The sequence below is a fragment of the Choloepus didactylus genome, chromosome 12 (assembly GCF_015220235.1).
Source record: "Choloepus didactylus isolate mChoDid1 chromosome 12, mChoDid1.pri, whole genome shotgun sequence".
NCBI classification, from domain to species: Eukaryota; Metazoa; Chordata; class Mammalia; order Pilosa; family Megalonychidae; genus Choloepus; species Choloepus didactylus.
In genome coordinates, this window is record NC_051318.1 from 9,753,431 (window position 1) to 9,778,763 (window position 25,333).

General features: G+C 39.1%; 1 protein-coding gene across 4 annotated transcripts in view; it reads left to right on the forward strand.

Moving 5' to 3' along the window:
• The window catches only part of KATNAL1 (katanin catalytic subunit A1 like 1), a 123,042-nt gene that overhangs the window by 69,746 nt on the left and 27,963 nt on the right, over window positions 1–25,333 (forward strand). For all 4 annotated transcript variants that reach the window (XM_037800428.1, XM_037800427.1, XM_037800429.1 and 1 more), the window contains exons 8-9: window positions 465–591; window positions 4,106–4,240. In XM_037800428.1, coding sequence (XP_037656356.1) covers window positions 465–591; window positions 4,106–4,240 — 262 coding nt within the window. The remainder of the gene's footprint in view (window positions 1–464; window positions 592–4,105; window positions 4,241–25,333) is intronic.

Below are 25,333 nucleotides of genomic sequence, written 5' to 3' on the forward strand. Positions count from 1 at the left end.
ATATTTCTGGATCTCTAATGAACTGGTTGAGAGAATATTTTAATATAGATTTAGAAATCAGTTAGAAATTGATCTCATTAAAGTTTGTTCCCTTTTCAGAAGGGATTTGCAATAGTTACTTAAGAATACATGCTCAAGGATAGAGGTTGATGAATTTATCTTTTAAAAACTATTTGCAGTATGGAAATTTTCAAACACAAAAGTAGAGAAAAAAGTAGTGAATCCCCAGGTATCTGTCACCCAACTTCACCAACCATGTAATTTATCTTTCATTTACAGAAATTTCCTTTTTCTTATGTGAATGATTGATATAACCTCTGTGAATAACCAAGTGGTGGCATTAAGGCAGTGAGAAATTTCTACTCTCTTTTGCCATTGTTTTAAAAGGAGGAATTGTCATTTAAAATATATTCAAACTGTTTTACGAGATCACTGAATGATTTCTTTAAAATATTTTCACAAAGGCTAGATTTTATGCTCCCACCACGATCTTCATCGATGAGATAGATTGTATCTGCAGTCGAAGAGGAACCTCTGATGAACACGAGGCAAGCCGCAGAGTCAAGTCTGAACTGCTCATTCAGATGGATGGTAATGGATATTCCATGATGGTTTCAGAACTGTTCTGTTTCCTTTTTGAATTGGGTGTAGGCTCAGACTTTGGGAATGCTAAATGAATGGACTGGAAGGCATTTTGTAATTATTTGTTCATCTACCCATTTCTTCATCTGCTCATGCACTCAAAAAGCATTTATTGCATATGTATTATGGATCGTTTACTATTGCAGGTTCTGAGGTTACAAAGAAAAGGGCTGTCACTGCCCTCAAGGAGTTTACTATTTAGAGCAGAGGTTCTAGAGGTGGGATCCAGGGCCCCCGGGATCCCTGCAAAGGGTCTGCCAAGTAAACTATTTTCAGAATAATACTGTTCCGGTTTATTAAAGCTGCCAAAATGCAATATACCAGAAATAGACTGGTTTTTACAGTGGAGGCTTATTAGTTCACAAATTTACAGTTCTAAGGCCATGAAAGTGTCCCAATTAAAGCATCAATAGGACGATATCTTCTCTGAAGAAAGGCCAATGGCATCTGGGGTTCCTCTGTCATATGGGAAGGTAACGTTGCTGGAGTCTGCTGTGCCTCTCTCGGATTTAGCTTCTGGTTTCCATTGGTTTCTCCAAAATGTCAGTGGACTTCTGTCTTAGGTTCTCTCTCTCAGCTCCTGTGTGTCCTTTCTTGTTTCTCCCAGGTTGTTTCTCTCTAAGTGTCTGGGGGTCCTCTCTTACCTTATCTGGGGCAAACTCTGTATTTCATCTCTTAGCTTCTCCCCTGGTTCTGGTTTCAATGGCTGTCTCCAAAGTATCTCTGGGTGTTTCCTCTTTAAGCGTCTTGGTCTGTGTTGACTATGAGCTCTCTGAAGGACTCCAGTAAACTAATTAAGACCCATCTTGAATGGATGGTGTCACATCTCCATGGAAATAAGCTAATCAAAAGATCTCACCCACAAGAATGGATTAAAAGAGTATAGTCTTTTGTGGGGTACATAAGAGATTCAAACCAACACAAATACCAAGACATTATTTCCCTTTTTCACACTCATTCTCTTGCATGTTTTCTGGAAGCTACTAGATATGTATGATATCATAACAGATGGAATGCAGAAGCATATGAGAATCCAGCTGTTTTCTATTAAGACAGACTTTAAAGAGATTTTTCAAAATTGTATAATAATGCCAGTCTTTGTATTAAGTTTTTCTTTTTATTTTGGAAAGCAGTTCTTTTTAAGAAAAATGTTACTTATGTTAATAAATAATGGGTTTATTAGTTTATTTTAAAATGAATTAAGTTTTAAAATTTCTCAGTTTCAATTTCTAATATATATTGATATATACTACACAAACAAAAACTCTTTGGAGCTCAGTAATTTTTAAAATTGTAAAATGGTCCTAAGACCACAAGATTTGAGAACTACTGATACAAATGGGAAACTAGCAACCAAACAGACAATTAGATTAAATTCTGATAAGTTCCATAGTAGAAGTAAACTCTGGATATAGTGAAAACGCAGAAGAAAAAAGGGGGATTTATGGGTAATGGATAGCTGAATTGGCTTTGAAGGATTGGTGGAAGTTCCTAGACAAGGAGAAAAGGCACTGGGAAGCCATTGACGGAAGAGAGGGATGGGTTCAGAACTGCTTTTTAGAGATAATTACTCTTGTGGTTGTGTGGTAAACAGTTAGGAAGCTATTTAAGCAAACCATGAGAAAAGATGAAATGTGTTCTGAACCCATCCCTCTCATGCTTTCAATAAGTACACTCAGGATATTGTTTCAAAATAGCCATGGGCATCCACCAGATATGGATACTTACCAAATACTTCTGATGTGTGTTGCATATAGTGCTAGGCACTGTAAGTTATGTAAAATAATGTACTGTAAGTCCCTTCTCTGAATGAGTTTACCCTTTAAACTTATTTAAAGTATGAGAATGGGACTGTTGTATTTGGGGGGAGGAACATAGAGGAAAACACATTAGGTGATAAAAAATTTAAAAAATCACTGAATATGATTTCGTCAGCTGAATTTTTTTGCGTGGTATTTGCCACTATTGTCATTGGATACTTGTTTGTGATAATGATTGAAGTAGGAGATTAGTATTAATTTATTAAGAAAATACCATATTGAATTGGGTTGCTTTAACCACTCCTTTGCTATGCCAGGCTAGAGTATCTATCAGTAAAATTTGTGAGTTCTTGATATAATTTTTTTCACTGTCTATTTTCCTGGGTTTCTCTTATATGACCTGATGTTTTTTTATTCTGAAATTTTAATTCTGAAAAAGTAGACCTGTGTATGTATGTTTGGTTTGGTTATAAAAGGAAATGTAATTTTTAGCAGGGACTGGTTATAAGGTTCATCTTTAAATTCCTTTTCTTTATTTTTTACAAGTCACTTAGAAGTTTGAAGGACAAAATTATTATAATGTAACTTGTCTTTCGAAAGTCTGATTGCATGCTCTTCCAGTTTTCTAAAGCTGCTGTTATGCAAATTACCAGAAATGGATTGTCTTTTATAAAGGGGATTTATTAGATTACAAATTTACAGTTCTAAAGCCGTAAAAGTGTCCAAATTAGGGCATCAACAAGAGGATAGCTTCACTGAAGAAAGGTCAATTTCATCTGGAACACTTCTGTCAGCTAGGAAGGCATGTGGCTGGTGTCTGCTGGTTCTTTGCTCCTGGGTTCTGGTTTCAAAATGACTTTCTCCAGAATGTCTCTGGGCTTCTGTCTCTCTTAGCTCCTGTGCTTTCTTGCATGTTCTCCCAGGGAGTTTCTCTCTAAGCATCTGGGGGTCCTCTCTTAGCTTCTCTGGGGCAAACTTTGGGCTTCATTAGCTTAGCATCTTTATACATCTTTCTGTCTGTACCTCCAAGTGTCTCCAAGCCTCTGGGTCTGTGTCGGCGCTTAGCTTCTCCCGGGGGAAAACCCTGGACTACATATCTTCTCTCCAAAATGTCTTTCTCAGCTTTTCTGCCCTTCCTGTTTCTGTGAGCTCTCTTAAACGACTCTAGTGATCTAATTAAGACCCACCCTAACTGGGTAGGGTCAAATCTCCATGGAAATATTCAATCAAAAGGTCTCACCCACAGTTGGGTGGGTCACATCTCCATGGAAACAACCTAGGTGAGAAGAGAACTGGAGAGAACTTAATGAGAACTGGAGAGAACTAGAGATAAGAACTGGAGAGAACTTAATGATTTTTTAAAAATAAGTAGGGAATAAAACAGAGCCTAATCCCTTACCTCTTTTCTTTTCTACAAAATATCCATTTATTTTCTTACATAAAAACACTTGTTATTTCTTATAGGACTAGGATCCTGAAATAGATGATGTGAACTCTTCTCCCTCTTTGGTTTGTAGTTCTCTGCTGCTTTGTTTGGTTCTGCCACCACACACTGAGCTCCTTGATGTCAGAGGACTGCATTATTTTCATCATTGCATCCTGCCACCAAGTGCCCTGGCCAACACTTAGAAATGTTAGTTGAATTAAAGAATAAAGGACTGTAAGAAAATTTCTGTATCATTTTTCCCCCTTACTTTGTACAGGAGTTGGAGGAGCTTTAGAAAATGATGATCCTTCTAAAATGGTTATGGTATTGGCTGCTACTAATTTCCCGTGGGACATCGATGAAGCTTTGCGAAGGAGATTAGAAAAAAGAATATACATACCTCTCCCGACAGGTATGATTCCTTCCTTCTGCTGTTTTGCATTTTCTGTTACTACCTGTTACCTTTTTTCTATTTCTTTCAATCTTTATTCAAGTGTTATTCTGCTTAAAGAATTTTATAGCATCAAAAAACCAATTTGTAGTACCTGGAAACACTGAGGCCCAGGACTTTGTTCCTTCCATTTCAGGGAAGTATTAATGGTAATACATTTCATAGGACGTGTAAATTTTTACTTTTAAACTTGAAGAGTCTTCATTGAGCCTCATTTAAGTGGTTTAAAAGAGTAGTACTCTTGGAACTTTTCTCAAAATATGCTGCTTGGGAAAATATAATTTCAACCTATGGATATATGTTGAAATTGTCATAAGTGCATTTTTTTTTCTTTTTATATCTAAATAAAATTTACATACAGTTAGTAGTACAGATCTTCGGTATACAGTTTGATGAGTTTTGAAAAATGTTTACACCTGTTTAATCAATACCCTAATCAAGATGTAGGGTATTTCTATGACCTCACAAAGTTTCTGTGTGTCCCCTATCAGTTAATCTGACCCATCAGTAAGCATTCCCTTTCCTGATTTTTATCCCATAGATTAGTTTTGCCTGTTGTTAATCTTCGTATAAATGGACTCATGACAGTGTGTACATTCTGTGTCTGGCTACTTTTAACCAACATAGTGTTTTTGAGATACATCCGTGTGGTTATATGTATCAGTAGTTTATTTTTTCTATGGTTATTATACCACAATTTGTTAATCTTTTCTCCTGTTTTTGAGTGTTTGAGTTGTTTCTAGTTTTTGGCTATCAACAAAACTGTAGACATTCTTGTACAAATCATTTTATGGACAAATGTTTTCAATTCGTTTGGGTACAATAGATAAAAATTGAACGGGTAATTCATAGGGAAGAAATATGTTTGACTTTATAAGAAACACCCAAATTGTTTTCCAAAGTGGTTGTGCCATTTTACACTCCCACCAATGAATGAGAATTCCAGTACTTCCATATTCTTTCCAGCATTTGCTATTATCAGTATTTTAATTTTAGTCATTAAGTGTAAAATGCTATCTCATCATATTTTAAATTACCTTTCTCCGATGAGAATGTGCTTTTGGTAATTGGTATATATATTGTGCAGTGTGTTTTCAAGTCTTGTGCCCTGTTTTTAAATTGGGTTGTTATTTTTGTAATGCTTTGTATAAGTTCTTTGTCAGATACATGCATTGTGAATATTTTCTCCCAATTTGTGGTTTGTCTTTCAGTTTTCTTTGTGGTGTCTTTTGATGAACAGAAGTTTTTAATTTTGATGAAGTTCATTTGTCAAGTTTTTCTTCTATGGATAGTGCTTTCTTTTTTTTTTTTTTTTGTCTTAAGAAATGTCTCCTTTCCCCAAGGTTGCAAAGATTTTCTCCCATTTTTTTTCATAATATGTATTTATATTTGTGGCCCATCTTGAGTTAATTTTGTGGTGTATGTCAGGTAGGAGCCAAGTTTTTTTTTTTTTTTCATATGCATATTTAATTATTCTAGCACCAGTTGTCGAGAAGAGTTTTCTTTTTCTATGGAATTACTTTGGCACTCTATTGAAAATTATTTTGCTATATATGTGTGGGTCTGTATCTGAAATCTCTTCTGTTCCATTGGTCTGTATTTTTCCAAAGATATAGGACTATTTAGGTTATATGTTTCATCTTGAGTAAACTTTGGTAGTTTGTGTCTTCGAAAGAATTTGTCCATTTCCTCTAAGTTGTCACATTTATTGGGATAAAGCTGTTTATAATATTACCTTTGTTTGATCAGAGAAGCAGAATCATTAGGAGATACATATGTTTATTTGTGAGTGTGCGTGTGCATGTGTGCGCCTGAAGTCAGTAGGGAGAGCAGACAGGTAGAGAAGATGAATGTGATATGGGGGAAGCAAGGACAGAGTGGAAACTATGAGGATGAGTTGAAACTCATGAGGATGGACTGGAACCCATGCAGGGCTCTACTTGTCCCTCTGATTCCCAACTTCAATGACTCGGGTGTTTTACAGAATAGACTGGTGTTATTTGTCACAGTGCTAAATATATACCTGGTCAGGAATCAGAGAAGCTGAAAGAGAAAATCTGGCAGGATCTAGAACGAGCAGCAGAGCCATGTGCTGTGGCATGCTTATAAGGTGAGCCAGCAAATGAGCGATGATGTGCATGAGCCGCAGTTGTATCTCATATCCTGCACCAATTTTCTGAGCTGATTCACTTCTTCCTTTCAGATGTCACACATGATCTCTCATATGGCCCATTCTAACCCAAAGCCATACGGTGAATAGAATTTGGGGAAATTAAATTTCAGCTTAGTTTAGCTAAGTTGGCATGATGTAAATCTACACATCTTATTTTCCTTTTATTGTCTGTAGGATCTATAGTGATGGCTCAGTTTTCATTCCTGATCTTGATAATTTGTGTTTGATCTCTTGTTATTCTTTATCATTCTTGCTAGAGAGTTATCGGTATTATTAAACTTTTTGAAGAATCAACTTTTCGCTTTGTTAATTTGGTCTGTTTATTTCCTATTGTTTTAGTTTGCTAATGCTGCGGAATGCAAAACACCAGAGATGGATTGGCTTTTATAAAAAGGGGGTTTATTTGGCTATACAGTTACAGTCTTAAGGCCACAAAGTGTCCAAGGTAACACATCAGTAATCGGGTACCTTCACTGGAGGATGGCCAATGGCGTCCGGAAAACCTCTGTTAGCTGGGAAGGCATGTGGCTGGCGTCTGCTCCAAAGTTCTGGTTTCAAAATGGCTTCTCCCAGGACATTCCTCTCTAGCAAGCTTGCTCCTCTTCAAATAAAATCACTCATAGCTGCACTGCATTCAGTCTCTTTGAGTCAGCATGTTTTATATGGCTCCACTGATCAAGGCCCACCCTGAATGGGTGGGGCCACACCTCCATGGGAGTATCCCACCAAAGTCACCACCCACAGCTGGGTGGGGCACATTCCAAGCAAATCTAACCAGCACCAAAACGTTTGTCCCAGAAGACCACAAAGATAATGGCATTTGGGGGACACAATACATTCAAACCGGCACATTCCACCCCCTGGACCCCAAAATGACATTATCTTTCCAAATACAAAATACATTCATCCCACAATACCACAGAAACTTAAATCATTTCAGTAACAATAGTTAAGTACAAAATCCCATCAAACTCAAATATAGGCGTGGTCAGTCCTAAGGCAAACTTTTCCTTTAGCTTGGATCTGTGGACTTAGAACAAGTTATATGCTTCCAATATACAAAGGAGGGACATTCATAGGATAAACATTTCCATTGCCATAAGGAGAAACAGTAAGGAAAACAGGGTTAACCGGACCAAAACAGTTCTTAAAACCTGCAGGACAAACTCCATTAGATTTCAAGGTCTGAGAGTCATTAACAGAACAACGTTGCATCCTTGGGGCTTGAGAGAGTGGGAGCCTAACTCTTCCTAAGGGCCTTTTCGGCAGCCCTTTCCTCTCCAAACGCTTAGGTGAGTGCTCCAACATACCCACACATTGGGGAGACCACCTTCTCGGCCCCACCCTCCTCAAACATCGGGGCAGCTCCCGGATTCCCTTCCATCTCCGGGGCACACGCTCAACCCCTTCAGAACAGTGTGGTGGCAGCCAGGCTCTCCCCAATTCCCTGGGAATGTGCTCCAACCTCTTTGGGACCTGAGGTGGCAAAACCCTTCCAGAGCATCGAGGCGGAAAGCCCGCCCTCGACCTCCAGGGCAAACTCACCCTTTCCATGCATGTGGGCTGCTCCGCTCTCCCAGCCTGAGACCTCCTGACTCCAGACCTCAACCTCCATGGCTCTGTCTTTGAAGAGATTTTTCCTTTATTTTTTTCCTTGTCTGTCTCCTCCAGTCCAGACCGGCAATGGCTCCGTCTATAAAGATCTCGCAAAAATTCTGTTGGCTTTGCATGAAGCACGCAGGGGTCAAAGCCATCAGACAATAGGACTTTCCACAAATCCTTTCTGCTTAACTCCTTTTCCAATCTTGGCTTGTACTGAAATGGCGGCTGGCTTCCATGTTTGGTTACATCCTCATGTTGGGCTGTAGCTTCAGGGATTCTACCCCCTGGAAGCTTGTAATTTTCCAAGCGATCAACTTCTGGTTTCTTTGAACCCAAGAGTTCAGTTCTAAGTTTATCTCTCTCTGCTCGCATTTTACTATAAGCTGCAAGGAGAAGCCAGGGTATATCCTCCACAGGTAGTCTGGAGATCTCCTCAGCTAAGTATTCCAGTTTGTCACTTTTAAATTCTTCCTTCCATCTGATACCAGGACTCAATTTTGCCAAATTCTCTGCCACTTTAAAACAAGGATCGCCTTTCTTCCAGTTCACAACAACACATTGATCATCTCTGTTCAAGGCCTCATCAGAAGTATCTTTAGAGTCCATATTTCCACAAACAGTCTCTTTAAAGCAGTTTTGGCCTTTTCTATCAAGCTCATCCCAATTCTTCCAGAATCTTCCCCTTATCCATTTAAAAAGCCGTTCCAACATGTTTGGTATTTGCAAACTCAGCAGCAAAGCACCCCACTTCTCTGGTACCAAAATCTGTTTTAGTTTGCTAATGCTGCGGAATGCAAAACACCAGAGATGGATTGGCTTTTATAAAAGGGGGTTTATTTGGCTATACAGTTACAGTCTTAAGGCCACAAAGTGTCCAAGGTAACACATCAGTAATCGGGTACCTTCACTGGAGGATGGCCAATGGCGTCCGGAAAACCTCTGTTAGCTGGGAAGGCATGTGGCTGGCGTCTGCTCCAAAGTTCTGGTTTCAAAATGGCTTCTCCCAGGACATTCCTCTCTAGCAAGCTTGCTCCTCTTCAAATAAAATCACTCATAGCTGCACTGCATTCAGTCTCTTTGAGTCAGCATGTTTTATATGGCTCCACTGATCAAGGCCCACCCTGAATGGGTGGGGCCACACCTCCATGGGAGTATCCCACCAAAGTCACCACCCACAGCTGGGTGGGGCACATTCCAAGCAAATCTAACCAGCACCAAAACGTTTGTCCCAGAAGACCACAAAGATAATGGCATTTGGGGGACACAATACATTCAAACCGGCACACCTATTTCTTTATTTTTTCTCTTATTTGTATTATTTTCTCCCTAATATTTTGAGTTTAGTTTTCTCTTTTTTGAAGTAGAAACTAAAATTATTGATTTTAAAACTTTCTCATTTTAATGTAAGCATTTAAAGCTGTAAATATCTCTTTCAGCTTTGGCTTCATCCCACAAATTTTGCTATGCCGTATTTTCTTTAATATTCAGTTTGAAATATATTCTAATTTCCTTGTTATTTCATTTTTGACCCTTAGCTTATTTAGAAGTGTGTGATTTAGTAGCGAAATACTTAGGGGATTTTCTAGATATTTTTCAAAATAGTAGTCACTCTAGTAGGTGTGAAATGGTATCTCATTGTGGTTTTCATTTGCATTTCCCAAATGGCTAATGATATTGAGCATCTTTTTATCCCTGTTTTTGGCCATTTATAGTATCTTCTTTGAAGAAATGTCTATTCAATTCTTTTGCACATTTTTAAATTGGGTTGTCTTTTTCTTGTTGAGTGGCAGAATTTCTTTATAAATTCTAGATATTAAACACTTAATCAGATATGTGGTATCCAATTGTATTCTCCCATTCTGTAGGTTGTCTTTTTCACTTTCATGGTAAAGTCATTTGCTGCACAGAAGTTTTAAATTTTGATGAAATTCCATTGATCCATTTTTCCTTTTATTGTTCATGATTTTGGTGTAGCATCTAAGAAACCATTGCCTAACAAAAGATCCTAAAGATGCTTCCCTGTGTTTTCTTCTAGGAATTTTATAGTGCTGGTTCTTATATTTAGGTCTTTGATCCATTTTGAGTTAATTTTGAATAAAATGGGCAATAGAGGTCCACCTTCTTTCTTTTGCATGTGGATATCCAGTTTTCCCAACACCGTTTGTTGAGGAAACTGTTTTTTTCCCATTGAGTGGACTTTGCACCCTTGTCAAAACTCAGTTGGCTGTAGATGTGAGGATCTATTTCTGAACTCTCAGTTCAATTCCGCTGGGCTGTATGTCTGTCCTTATGCTCAAACCTACTGTGTTGACCACTATAGCTTTGTAATGAGTTTTAAAATAAGGAAACGTGAGTCTTCCATCTCTTCTTTTTCCACACTGTTTTGGCTATTTGGGGTCACTTACCCTTCCATTTAATTTGATGATTGGTTTTTCCATTTGTTTCAAGAACACTGTTGGAATTTTGATTGGGAGTGTATTGAATCTGTAAATCACTTTAGGTAGAATTGATATCTTGGTAATATTTAGTCTTCTAAACATGAGCCTGATATGTTCTTCCATTTATTTAGGTTTCATTGATTTCTTTAAGTAATGTTTTGTAGTTTTCCATATATAAGTCCTTTACATCTGTGGTTAAATTTATTCCTAGAGATTAGATTCTTTTAGTTCCTACTGTGAATGGAATCCTTTTCTTTATTTCCTCTTCAGATTGCTCATTACCAGAAACACTACTGATTCTTGCATGCTGATCTTGTACCCTGAAACTTTGCTGAATTCTCTTATTAACTCTAGTAGCTTTGTTGTCGATTTTTCAGGAGTTTCTGTATATAGGATCATGTCATCTGAAAATAGGAAATGTTTCACTTCATCTTTTCCAATTTGGGTTCCTTTCATTTTATTCTCTTGCCTAATTGCTCTGGCTATAATTTCTAGTACAATGTTGAATAACAGTGGCGACAGTGAACATCGTTTTCTTGTTTCAGATTTTAGAGGGGACGCTTTTGGTTTTTCACTGTTAAGTATGATGTGGGTTTTTCATATATGCTCTTTATCATGTTGAGGAAGTTTCTTTCCATTTCTAGTTTTGTAAGTGTTTTAATTATGAAGTGGTGCTGGATTTTGTCAAATGTCTCTGTCAGTTGAGATGATCATGTGGGTTTTTTTTCCTTTGTTAAATTAATGTGGTGTATTACTTCAATTGATTTTCATATGTAGAACCACCCCCCGCCCCGTATACCTGGGATAAATCCCACTGTGTTGTTTTGAAGCTGCGTACACCCCAGAGAAACATGTTCTTAAATTTAATCTATTCCTGTGGGTGTGGACCCATTGTTAAGTAGGACCTGTTGATGCGGCTACTTCAGTTAAGGTGTGACTCACCTCATTCAGGATGGGACTTAAGCCTATCACTGGAGTCCTTTGTAAGAGAATGAAATTCAGAAACAGAGAGAGAGAGAAAGCCATAGAAGTAAGAAGCTGAAATCAGTGAAACCCAGAAGAGAAGGAAAAGACCAGCAGATGCCGCTGTATGCTTTGCCATTTGACAGAGGAGCCAAGGATCACCGGTGACTCGTGTTCATAAATAAAATATCACCTTGATGATGCCTTGGTTTGGACGTTTTCCTGGCCTCAAAACTGTAAGGTAATAAATTTCCATTGTTTAAACAACCCATTTCATGGTGTTTGCTGGAGCAGCCTAAGAAATTAAAACAGATTTTGGTACTAAGAATGAGGTGCTACTATTGCAAATACCAAAAATGTGGAAATGGCTTTGGAATTGGGTAAGGGTAGAGGCTGCAAGAATTTTAAGATGCTTGATAGAGAGGTCTAGATTGCTTTGAAGAAACTATTGGTAGAAATATGGATGCTAAACGTACTTCCGATGAGGCCTTAGAAGAAAATGTCGAATGTGTCCTTGGAAACTGGAAAGGCAGTCCTTGTCTTGAAGTGGCAGAGAACTTGGTAAAATTGAGTTCTGATATCAGATGAAAGGCACATTTTGAAAATGAAGTTGGATATTTAGCTGAGATTTCCAAGCTAAATGTGGTAAGTGCAGACTGGTTTCTCTTTGTAGCTTATAGTGGAATATGAGAGGAAAGGGATAAGCTGAAGACTAAATTCCTGGGCTCAAAGAAACCAGATATCGATGGTTTGGAAAATTCTGAGTTTCTGGGAAGTGAGTCGCCAGAGAAGAGTGCTCCACATACAGGTTTAACTGAGCAGTTTCCATGGAAGTTAGGATTGAAAATACAGTTATGCAGGAAGGATCTGTGGAAAGTTATTTTGTTTGATAGTCAGGATTGCTGTGTAATATATGCAAAACCAACAAGTTTTTTGCAAGATCTGTATGAATGGAAGTGCTGCCAGTGGACTAAAAGGGACAGAAAAGGACAGACTAAAGGAAAAATCACTTCCCAGGCAGAACCATGGGAGGTGAGGTCTGAACTGAAGACATTTTCTCAGGCCAAGTGAGTGGGTCCACCCATGTGGTCTGCCTGGTGGTGGAGAGGATGGGTCTTCCATCCCATTGTTCAGGAAGAGTGCTACCACCCCAGGATTCTTAGAGGTTGGAGTGTGGAGCCTTTGTCCTGGGGATTGTGGAGAGCCTGACTCCATCATGCCCAGAAGACAAAACATCATTCCATAGATGACACTTGGACCTTCAAATCTAATGCAGTGGGTCCTGCAGGGCTTTGGAATTATTTGGATCCATGACCCCTCTTTTCCTTCAAATTTCTTCCTATGGGAAAGGAAATGTTTATTTTATGCCTGTCCCTCCTTTGTATGGTGGAAGCAGAAAACTTTTTCTCTAGATTTCATAGGTGCATAGACAGAGGTGAATTGTGACTTAGGACAGACTACACCCATAACTGATTTTGATGAGACTTTTGTACTAAGCATTGTTTCTGAAATGACATAAGGATTTTGTGATACTGTGATAGCATGAATGTATTTTGCATATGGAAACCATATCTTTATGTGGTCCAGAGGGAGGAGTAAGGTAGTTTGAAGCTGTATGTACCCCAGAAAAATATGTTCTTAAATATAATCCATTCTTATGGGTGTGGACTCATTGTAAGTAAGACCTTTTGATGAGGCTGCTTCAGTTAAGATGTGACCCACCTCATTCAGGATGGGTCTTAATCCTATTACTGGAGTCCTGTGTAAGACAATGAAATTCAGACACAGGGAGAGAAAGCCACAGAAGCAAAAAGCTGAAATCAGTAAAACCCAGAAGAGGAGGGAGGGACCAGCAGATGCTGCCATGTGCCTTGTTATGTGACAGAGGAGCTGAGGATCACCTGCAGCTGGTTTTGGGGAAGAAAACATCATCTTGACGATGCCATGATTTGGACACTTTCTTGGCCTAAAAACTATAAGCTAATAAATTTACATTAGTTTAAGACAACCCATTTCTTTGTATTTGCTGGAGAAGCCTAAGAAAATAAAACACCCACTTGATCTTGGTGTGTAATTTCTTTAATGTGCTATTGGATTCAGTTTGCTAACATTTTTTTTGAGGACTTTTGTGTCTACATTCAAATGGGATATTGGTCTGTAGTTTTCTTAGGGTATCTTTCTCTGGCTTTGGTATTAGGGTACTGTTGGTTTTGTAGACTGAATTAGGGATTGTTCCCTCCTCTTCAATTTTTTAGAAGTTTGAGAAGGATTGATGTTAATTCTTCTTGCAGTATTTGGTTGAATTCACCTGTAAAGCCATCTGGTCCTGGGCTTTCCTTTGTTAGGAACTTTTTGATGACATTCTCTTTGTTATTAATCTGTTGAGATCTTCTGTTTCTTCTTGAATTAGTGTTGGTGTTTTGTGTATTTCTATGAATTTGTCCATTTCTTCTACTTTGTTGGTGTACAGTTGTTCATAGTATTCTCTCTTAATCCTTGTTGTTTCTGTGGGGTTGGTAGTAATCTCCCCCCTTTAATTTCTGATTTTAGTTATTTGCATCTTTTCTCTTTTTCTTTGCCAGTCTAGTTGTGTTCATCAATTTTATTGATGTTTTCACATAACCAAATTTTGGTTTCATTGATTCTATTGTTTTTTCAGTTGTTTCCACTCTTATCTTTATCTTTGCTATTTCCTCCCTTCTGCTCACTTTGGGTTTAGTTTGCTCTTCTTTTTCTAGATCCTCTAGTTGTGAGGTTAGGTCTCTGATTTGAAATCTTTTTTTAATGTAAGCAGTTGGAACTATGAATTTCTCTTTCTGTACTGCCTTTACTGTATCCTGTAAGTTTTCGTATGTTGTGTTTTTGTTTTTATTCACCTCCAGAAATTTCCTGATTTCCTTTGTGATTTCTTCTTTTATCCATTGGTGGTTTAAGAGAGCATTAATTTCCACATACTTCTGAATTTTCTGGTTCTCCCTCTATTATTGATTTCTAACTTAATTCTGTTGTGGTTAGAAAAAAGACATATTAATTTACTGGTTTTTAATGTATCGAGACTTGTTTTGTGACCTAACGTATCATCTCTGCTACGGAATGATTCATGTACACTTGAGAAGAATGTGTATTCTGCTACACTTGGGTGACATTTTTAGGTCCATTTAGTTTATAGTCTCATTCTTCTATCTCCATGTAGATATTCTGCCTAGATGTTCTATCCATTTTTGAAAGTGGTATATTGACTTCTCCTAATACTAATGTAGAACCATGTATTTCTCCCTTCAAATATGTCAGTATTTGCTTCATATATTTTGAGTCTCTGCTGTTAGGTGCATATATATTTATAATTGTTATGTCTTCTTGTTGAGTTGACCTCTTTATCAGTATATTGTCACTTTCTTTGTCCCTTGTAACAGTTTCTGTTTTAGCTGATGTGAGTATTGCTAACCCAGCTCTCCTTTGTTTACTGTTTGCATGGCATATTTTTTTCCATCCTTTCACTTTCAGTCTACTTGTGTTTGTGAATTTAAGGTGAGTCTCATTAGGTCATGTATATTATTTTAATTTTTTTTTTATTGAGATTGTTCACACACCATGCAACTACAAAGATCCAAAGAGTATAATCAATTGCCCATGGTACCATCATACAGCTGTGCATCCATCACCACAATTAATTTTTAAAAAATTTTTAGAATATTTTCATTTCTTCAGAAAAGAAATAAAGACAAAAAAAGGAAACTCAAATCCTCCCATACCCCTAACCACCCCCCCTCCATTATTGAGTCATAGTTTTGGTATAGTACATTTGTTACTGTTGATTAAAGAATGTTAAAATACTACTATCTGTAGTATATAGTTTGCAATTGGTATATATTTTTTTCCTATATGCCTCTCTATTATTAACTTCTAGTTATAGTGTCATACATTTGTTCTAGTTCCTGAGAGACATTTCTAATATTTGTATAGTTAATCACAGTCACGGTCCACCATAAGATTCACTGTTTTATACATTTCGTCTTTTAACCTCCAACTTTCCTTCTGGTGACATACATGACTCTGAGCTTACCCTTTCCACCACCTTCACACACCTTTCAGCACTATTAGTTATTCTCACAACATGCTACCATCACCCCTGTCCATTTCCAAACATTTAAGTTCACCCTAGTTGAACATTCTGCTCATCATAAGCAATCATTCCCTATTCTTTAACCTCATTATATATCCTGGTAACTTATATTTCATGTCTATGGGTTTACATATTATAATTAGTTCGTATCAGTGAGACCATGCAATATTGCCTTTATGTGTCTGTCTTATTTCACTCAATATAGTGCCCTCAAGGTTTCTTCATCAACCCATTTCTTTTAGGACAGTTTTGTTCACACACCACACATTCTGTCCTAAGTAAGCAATTGGATCCCTGTATAGTCAAGTATTTATGTATTCACCACCATCGCCACTGTCTATATAAGGACATCTCCATTTCTTCCACAAAGAAGGAGGAAGAGTCAAAGAAGGCAGAGAGACAAAATAAAGAGAAAAGAGAGAGAAAAAACAAGCAAACAAAACATGACAGCTAGAAAGCAACAAAAGGAAAGCTAGTATTAACCTAGGTAGAATAAAGAGTCAGACAGCATCACCAGTGCCAGGAGTCCCATACCCTTCCCCTATCCCCCCTCTCCCCATATACATTTAGCTTTGGCATGTTGCCTTTGTTACATTAAAGGAAGCATAATACAATGTTTCTGTTAACTATTGTCTCTAGTTTGCATTAATTGTATTTCCCCCCCAGTCCTACCCTATTTTTAACACCTTGCAATGTTGACATTCATTTATTCTACCTTATGTAAAAACATATTTGTACCTTTTATTACAATCGTTGAGCACCCTAGGTTTCCCTGAGTTACACAATCCCAGTCTTTATCCTTCATCTTTTGTTCTCGTATCCCCCATGGTCCCAACCTTCCTCTTTCAACCATGCTCACAGTCATCTTTGTTCAGTGTACTTACAGTTGCTGTTACCATCACCCAAAATTGTGTTCCAAACCTCTCACTCCTGTCTTTTCCTGTCTGTCTGTAGTGCTCCCTTTAGTATTTCCTGTAGCACAGGTATCTTGTTCACAAACTCTCTCATTGTCCGTTTGTCAGAGAATATTTTAAGCTCTTCCTTATATTTGAAGGAGAGTTTTGCCAGATATAGGATTCTTGGTTGGTGGTTTTTCTCTTTCAGTATCTTAAATATATCACCCCACTTCTTTCTTGCCTCCATGGTTTCTATTGGGAAATCCACACATAGTCTCATCAAGCTTCCTTTGTATGTGATGGATCGCTGTTCTCTTGCTGTTTTCAGGATTCTCTCTTTATCTTTGATGTTTGGTAATCTGATTATTAAGTGTCTTGGTGTAGGCCTATTCAGATCTATTCTGTTTGGGGTACGCTGAGCTTCTTGGATCCGTAATTGTATGTGTTTCATAAGAGATGGAAAATTTTCTTTGATATTTCCTTATTATTGCTTCTGCCCCTTTTCCCTTCTCTTCTCCTTCTGGGACACCAATGGCACATACATTCCTGCATATTGTTTTGTCCTTAAGTTCCCGGAGACACTGCTTGTATTTTTCCTTCTTTTCTTTATTTGTTCTTCTGTGTGTAGGCTTTCAGGCGCCTTGTTCTCCAGTTCCTGAGTGTTTTCTTCTGCCTCTTGAGATCTGCTGTTATATGTTTCCATTGTGTCTTTCATCTCTTGTGTTGTGTCTTTCATTTCCATAGATTCTGCCAGTTGTTTTTTCGAACTTTCAATTTCTACCTTATGTAAACCCAGTGTTTTCATTATGTGGTTCATCTCTTTTGCCATATCTTCTCTAAACTTTTTGAATTAACTTAGTATTAGTTGTTTAAATTCCTGTATCTCAGTTGAAGTGTAAGTTTGTTGCTTTGACTGGGCCATAACTTCGTTTTTCTTAGTCGTAGGTTGTAGTTTTCTGTTATCTTGGCATGGTTTCCTTGGTTACCCCAATCAGGTTTTCCAAGACCAAAATGGGCTCTGGTTCCAGAGGGAAGAAATATTCAGTATCCTGTTTCCCTGTGTCTTAGGAAATTGGTACACCCTGTGATGCCTCAGGTCACTGTGCTTTTCTACCCAGCAGGTGGCGCCTGTCAGCCTGTAGCTCCAGACTGGTGTAAGGAGAAGTGGCCCATGAGTGTTTTTCCCCAGGCTCTGGGGTCTGGTTCTGAATGGAAGTTGATTTGTAGAGCTGGGCCCCACCTCTTTCCTCTTAGGGAAGATAAACCCCCCTAGGGAGAGGTCATTAGCATTTGAATAGACTCTGCCTGTGCTATCCCCACCCTTGTCTGGGTCAGAGCACTGGGAAGTGAAAATGGCTGAGGCTTTATCCACTGAGCCAAAACAGGGACAGAAAGCCCCCTTCAGGGCCAGTCCACGGCCACCCTCTGGCTCTCCAAGATCAGTCGTCACCTAAAGCCTCTATCTGCTTCTTGGGGATTCATACCTTGTATCGAGCAGTCCACGCTTGTTAATTAAAACCCCAGTTGGAGCTCAGCTGAGCTATATTCACTTGCTCGGAGAGTGCTGCTCTCTAGCATCATGAGGCTTTGCAGCTTGGGCCATGGGGGGAGGGGGCCCCTGGCCTGGATCTCCAGTTTTTACTTACAGATTTTATGCTGCAATCTTGGGCATTCCTCCCAAGTCAGGTTGGTGTATGATGAGTGGACAGTCACATTTGTTCCCCTGCAGTTATTCCAGATTATTTACTATTTGTTTCTGGTTGTTTATTAGTTGTTCCAGGGGGACTAACTAGCTTCCACTCCTCTCTATGCTGCCATCATAGGTCTCCTGGGTCATGTATTTTTTTTTTTTTTTAATCTTCATTTTATTGAGATATATTCACATACCACGCAGTCATACAAAACAAATCGTACTTTTGATTGTTTACAGTACCATTACATAGTTTGTACATTCATCACCTAAATCAATCCTGACACCTTCATTAGCACACACACAAAAATAACAAGAATAATAATTAGAGTGTAAAAAGAGCAATTGAAGTAAAAAAGAACACTGGGTACCTTTGTCTGTTTGTTTCCTTCCCCTATTTTTCTACTCATCCATCCATAAACTAGACAAAGTGGAGTGTGGTCCTTATGGCTTTCCCAATCCCATTGTCACCCCCTCATAAGCTACATTTTTATACAATTGTCTTCAGATTCATGGGTTCTGGGTTGTAGTTTGATAGTTTCAGGTATCCACCACCAGCTACCCCAATTCTTTAGAACCTAAAAAGGGTTGTCTAAAGTGTGCGTAAGAGTGCCCACCAGAGTGACCTCTCGGCTCCTTTTGGAATCTCTCTGCCACTGAAGCTTATTTCATTTCCTTTCACATCCCCCTTTTGGTCAAGAAGACGTTCTCTGTCCACGATGCCGGGTCTACATTCCTCCCCGGGAGTCATATTCCACGTTGCCAGGGAGATTCACTCCCTTGGGTAGGGTCATGTATTTTTATCCAATTTGCCAGTCTCTTCCATTTAACAGGAGAGTGAAATTCATTTACATGTCAAGTTACTTCATAATGCAGGACTTTTATTCTGCCATTTTGCTACGTGGTCTTTGTACTCTTTTGCCTTTCTGTCCCTCAGTTCTTCCAGTAAGCCTACTTTCATATTTATTTGATTTTTTGTATTGTACCATTTTGATTTCTTCTTCTTTCTTTATATAGTTTTCATATATTTCTTTGTTGTTACCATGTTGTTACCATCCTAAATCTATGCGAGTCACATTTGATTTAATACTAACTTAACTTCAGTAGCATAAACACACTGTTCCCAAACCCCTGTGTCCTCCGAACCTTTTTCTTGTACTTTCTCAAATTATATCTGTGTATATTAAATTTTTGAAAGCACAGATTTATCATTACTTTTGATGCCTTTACACTTTTGAATGTGTAAGAAGTAAAAAGTGGAATTACATGCCAAAAATAAAATACAGTAATACTGACACTTATACAGGCATACCGTCTTTTATTGTGCTTTACTTTACTGCACTTTGCAGATACTGCATTTTTTAAAAATTGAAGGTTTGTGGCAACCCTGCGTTGAACAAGTCTGTTGGCACTATTTTTCCAACAGCATGTGCTCCCTTTGTATCCCTGTGTCACATTTTCATTAAAGTATGTACTTTGTTTTTATAGACATAATGCTCTTGCACACCTAATAGACTATAATATAGTTTGATCAAAGCTTTCATATGTAATGGGAAATCAAAAAATTCTTATGACCCACTTTATTGCAATATTCACTTTACTGCCATGGTCTGGAACTCAACTCACAATATCCCTAAGGTATGCATGTCATTAACCATGTGGTTACCTTTCCCAGAGGATTTTATTTCTTCCTATTGCTGTGATCCACTGTCCAATCTTTTACTTTTAAGTCTGAAGAACTCCCCTTTATCATTGCTTGCAGGGCAGGTCTAGTGGTTGCAAACTCTCTCAGCTTTTGTTTATCTGGGAATGTCTTAATCTCTTCATTATCTTTGAAAGACACTCTCACCAGATATGAAATTTTTGGTTGGAAATTGTTTTCTTTCACCACTTTAAATATTTCATCCCATTTTGCCTCCATGATTTCTACTGAGAAATCTATTACAACGCTTCATTTTTTTTGGTGTTCCCTGGTACATTACATGTTGCTTTCCTCTTACAGCTTTCAGAACTCTCTGTCAAACATCCTTTGCATTCGACCATTTGACTACTCTGTGCCTAGATGTGTTTCTCTTTGAGTTTTTCCTGTTTGGGTTTTGTTGGGCTTCTTGGACATTTCTTTGGATATTCCATCTCTCTCTTTCTGTCTGTCTTCTCTTTCTGGGACTCCCGTAATGAATGTTTATATGCTTGCTGGTGTCCACAGGTCTCTTAGGCTGTTTTCACTTTTTAAAATTTTTGGTTTTTTACATTTCTCAGCCTTGACTCATTGTCTTCAAGTTTGCTGATTCTTTCTCTGCTGGCTCCAATCTGCTTATGAAACCCTCCAGAGAATTGTTCATTTCAGTTATTTTGGTCTTTAAATGTAGTATTTCTCTTTGATTCTTTTGTAAAATTTCTGTCTCTTTATTGAGATTCTCATATTGTTCATTCATTGTTTTCCTGATATCCTTTAGTTCTTTCTCTGTATTTTCCTTTATCTCCTTGAGCATATTGAAGAACTTTTTTTTTAAGCCTTTGTGTGGTATATGTCCACAGTCTGGTCTTCTTAGTTGATAGTTTCTGGATTTGCATCCTGTTCCTTTGGATGGGCCATCATTTCCTTTTTCTTTGTTTTTCTTGTAATCTTTTTTGCCTACTTTACATTTTAATATTTTAAGGTGCTAACTCTAGGATTTAGTCTCTGAGCTGTCTGCTTCTTAAGTTTGTATCCAGCTCCTGTTACGACAGAGATATCCTTGAAAACCAAGAGCTAACAAAAATAAACCAGTCAACACAAACATACCTTGCACAGTCTTTGCAAATTGACTCTTTGTTGGCCGGTGTTCTCCTTCAGAGTTTAGACTTTCTCTCAAGAAGTTCAGCCCAAAGCAAATGTGAAGTGCAAGGTCCTTCCTGAGCCTGTGTCTTGTCCTTGGCTTGTGCTTGCCAGTGGCCTCAGGAGTTTCCCTGTTTACAGGAATTTGAATGTCCCTCTGCTCCATATGAAATAGACTGTCCCTCTCTCCAGTGTTTTACTGATGACTTAAAGCAGGTCAGCCTTTGCCCCAGGCTGCTTTGACTTAACTTGTCTCTTACACTGTGTTCACTGTCTCACGCTGCTTCAACCTGGGGGCAGATTCTGCGAGGACGGGCCCGAGAGGAGCTTCCTAGGTCTGTGTTTCAGGCTGCCCATTGCTTGATTGGCACTGGCTTCTGCCACTCAGAATAATGTTGCGATTCGTTTATGTTGTTTCTTATTGGTGAGCAGTATTCCCTTATATGACATACCAGATTGTTTCTTTCTTCGTTTACTTGTGGATGTTTGGGTTGTTTCCAGTTTTGTGCTGTGGTGAATGAAGCAGCTCTGAACTTTCACGTTCAAGTCTTTGTGTGGAAATCTGTTTCCATTTCTCCTCGATAAATGCTATCTTAGTTTTCCAGGGCTGCTAGGACAAACGCGACACAGAGTTTGGCTTACACAACAGGAAATTCTTTCCTCACAGTTTGGAGGCTGGACGTCCAAGGTCTTGCTGTTGGGCAGCTGGCTTCTTCTGGCATCTGCAGCCTTGTAGTGCGTCTCGCCTCTGTCCCTCTGTTGTGGTCTCTCTCTCCTTGTCTGTCGTCTCATAAAAGCATCTGACGTTCCTCTGCTTATAGGCCTTCAGGTACATTAGATTAGGACCAGGCATTCATTTGGGCTGCACCTTAATGGGTATCGTGAGGGGAAACTAAAAGTTTACCACTGAAATGACATCATTCTCTATAATAGGAGAAGAAATATTATGGGAAAAGTAATTGAGGGCAGCGATTTTATGAACTGCTGAGGAAAGCTCAGGCACTGGGCCAGAGATGTACTTTATGACACAAAGGTAGGCACTTGGTTTCCTTTGGAAGAATAGGAGAAGAAAATAGGTTTGACTGACTGAAGGGCTTCTTTCTTGTTTTCTCTTATGAAAAGGTTAGTTCATTGTAACTAATCTCTTTTGAGGGCTTCTCTCTGCTCATTACAAGTCTGAAGCTGTGTACCTTATGACCATAGAGCTTGAGAAATTGCTTTCTCCTAAAAGACTCCCCAACAGATAATCATAAATAGAACTCCACTCTTTCTTTTCCTTTCATATGTATATTTATTCATTCAATGGGTGTTTCTTAGCTCTTTGCTATCTGAAAGACATTTGGTAGGTGCAGTGGGACTATAAACACAGCTACTGTAGTATCCTTGTCCTCAGAGAACTCACAGTCTTGTTGGAAGGCAGGTGTATATTTAGTGTGACTGCAGTAGAAACAATGTAAGGTGGGACACTGGAGCTCCAGGTAGAATTTTTGTAGTGGTGGGTGAGGAATAAATTCTGACTGACGTGCTTGAGCGAGAATTCATGGAGGCAGTTGCATTTTAACTGAATTTTCATAGAGAAAATAGAAACGAAGGCATGTTGCTGAAAATGAAGAGACTGGAGCATCGGGTAGGATAGAAGGGTCTAGAGGAGACAGAATTCTGAAGAAATTTAGAGAGATGATAGACCTAAAAGAAGGTTTGGGAATCTAGAGTAAAATTAATGGAAAGAAAAGTAGAGTATATTAAAACTTAAAAACTTAAAAGATATTTTGTGGAAAAATGCATCCATAAATAAGGAATTTTTAGTTGAAAAAAAGCAAGCAGTATAAGCTGAAGAATGAGAATAGGTAAAAAGAGAAAACTGCCCAAAAGAAATATTGCAATTCTTTAGACTGTGAGGAAGGTAGAACTTGGTGGCAAGAAGTCAGTATCAGTCGTTATCTTGTGTTCAACAAACACCCCCTAACTTAGTGGGGCAAAACAGTCATTGTTATGTGCATGTATTGTATGGGCCAGGAACTGAGGACTCAGTGGGGATGGCTACTGCGTATTCCCTGATCTCTGGGGCCTCAGCTGGGACGATTTCCTGGCGGGGGGTGACTACCTAGCTGGAGCCTGGCTCCACTGGAAGCACCTCCCCTTGCGTGCCTGGCGATGGAGGTCTGGAACCCCAGCTGGGGATGCCTTTCTGGAGCAGGCGGACATTCCATGACGCCTGGGCTTCCTTGGGGTGGTCACATCTCATATGTGCTGGCTCAGGTCTGCAAGTGTGATTGCTGCCCTGGACACATGGACTGCATGGCCTTCAGTGGCTTAGTCTTGGGAATCCTGCAGTGCCACTTCTGCCATACGCTGGGTCAAAGCAGTCACAGGCCCACCCAGATTTCCAAGGAGGGAAATGAGACCACCCCTCACTTTGTGGAAGAGTGTGTGGGATGAGCAATACTGCTGCAGCCACGTATTCAGCAAAAGGCACACTAACAGGCCCGGCTGGAGCTGTGACAGTCCTTCATTTAAATCCTTCTCACTCTCCCTGTGCATCGTCATGTCAGACACTGCCTTGCCTTCCACGTTAACTCTTCTCTCACCTCCTTTCTTTAATTATGCTGTGCTCTTAAACTAATCCCCTTAAACCACCGAGGCGTTTCAGAGTCCCTCAGACTTTGAGTCACTCCTCATTTCCTGTAACATCAAGGTCAGAGCCCTTTTATTTGATTTTGCTATTACCTTTTAATACAAGTTCCCAGCTTATCCTGTCTGTATCTGTTTGCGTTTCTCTGTCTTCTGTTATACTTTCTACTTCCCTTTTTTTTCACTCTAGTTCATGCATGCTTCTTCCTCCTTCTGTGTCGTTATTTATGATCTACCCATTTCTGAGATTTTCTCTCTCCTTCCTTCTGTTCACATTTTATTAATCTTTCAAAGCAGATGTTAAAGCATACCTGCTCCACAAGGCCTCTTGGGCCGGGCTCTGCTAATCACCCTGGCATGCACCTCCCTGCCCTGGGTGTGTCGTCCACCGTGGCCGTCTGTCTGATATTTAATTGTATGATAGAAGTGATCCTGGGTGTTTTCTGTCTCCCCAGTCAGTGGTGGTGGTGGTAGTGGTGGTGGTGGTGGTGGTGGTGGTGGTGGGCATTTAATGAGTGGCTTTATGCGTGTTGGCTCATTTTATCCTCAGTCTTAGGAGGTAGATTTCGTTCCTACTTCATTTTCCAGAGGAGCAGACTCAGCACTCGGAGTGTAGCTCTCCTGCTCAATGCAACAGGACAGGACTGCGAACCCAGACAGGCTGGCTCCGGAGCACAGATGTACCAGTGTATAGTCAACACAAGTCCCTATTACAAGAAAAAGTGTATGGTTCCTCTACCGATGTTTATTTAAATTTAAAATGTGCATTAATTTTGTTATGCAGCATTGGCAGTTCTTTATACTATTTACATATTAATCCCTCATTAAATACTTTCATGGGGTTATTAAAGGTCATTAATTTAGTTTTATAGAGCTGATAAATCTTACTTAGAATCTTCTAAAAAATCACTGTAACAAACTATTAAAAGGTATCGTCCCCAGTTGTTACTGTTCTCACAAACTTTGAGGACTGGCGGTTTGATGTACTGAGCCCTCTGTCATGGGACTTGCCCTTGTGAAGCTTGTTACTGCAAAGGAGAGGCTAAACCTGCTTATAGTTGTGCTTAAGAGTCTCCCCCTGAGTACCTGTTTGTTACTCAGATGTGCTCGCTCTCTAGCTCAGCCAGCTCTGCGTGTGAACTCACTGACCTTCCCCCTATGTGGGACCTGACTCCCAGGGGTGTAAATCTCCCTGGCAATGTGGAATATGACTCCTGGGAATAAATCTGGACCTGACACTGTGGGATTGAGAACATCTTCTTGACCAAAAGGGGGATGCAAAATGAAATGAAATGAAGTTTCACTGGCTGAGAGATTCCAAATGGAGTCGAGAGGTCACTCTGGTGGACATTCTTACGCACTATACAGATAACCCTTTTGAGGTTTTAAGGCAGGAATAACTAGAAATAAATACCTGAAACTATCAAACTGCAACCCAGTAGCCTTGACTTTTGAAGACGATTGTATAGCAATGTAGCTTGCAAGGGGTGACAGTGTGATTGTGAAAGCCTTGTGGATCACAGTCCTTTTGTCCACTGTATGGTTGGATAAGTAGAATAATGGGGACAAAAAACTAAATGAAAAATAGGATGGGGGGGGTGATTTGGGTATTCTTTTCTTTTTTTTTTTTACTAATTCATTTTTAATGAGATATAGTCACATACCGTGCAGTCATACAAAACAAAGTGTACATTCAGTTGTTTACAGTACCATTATATAG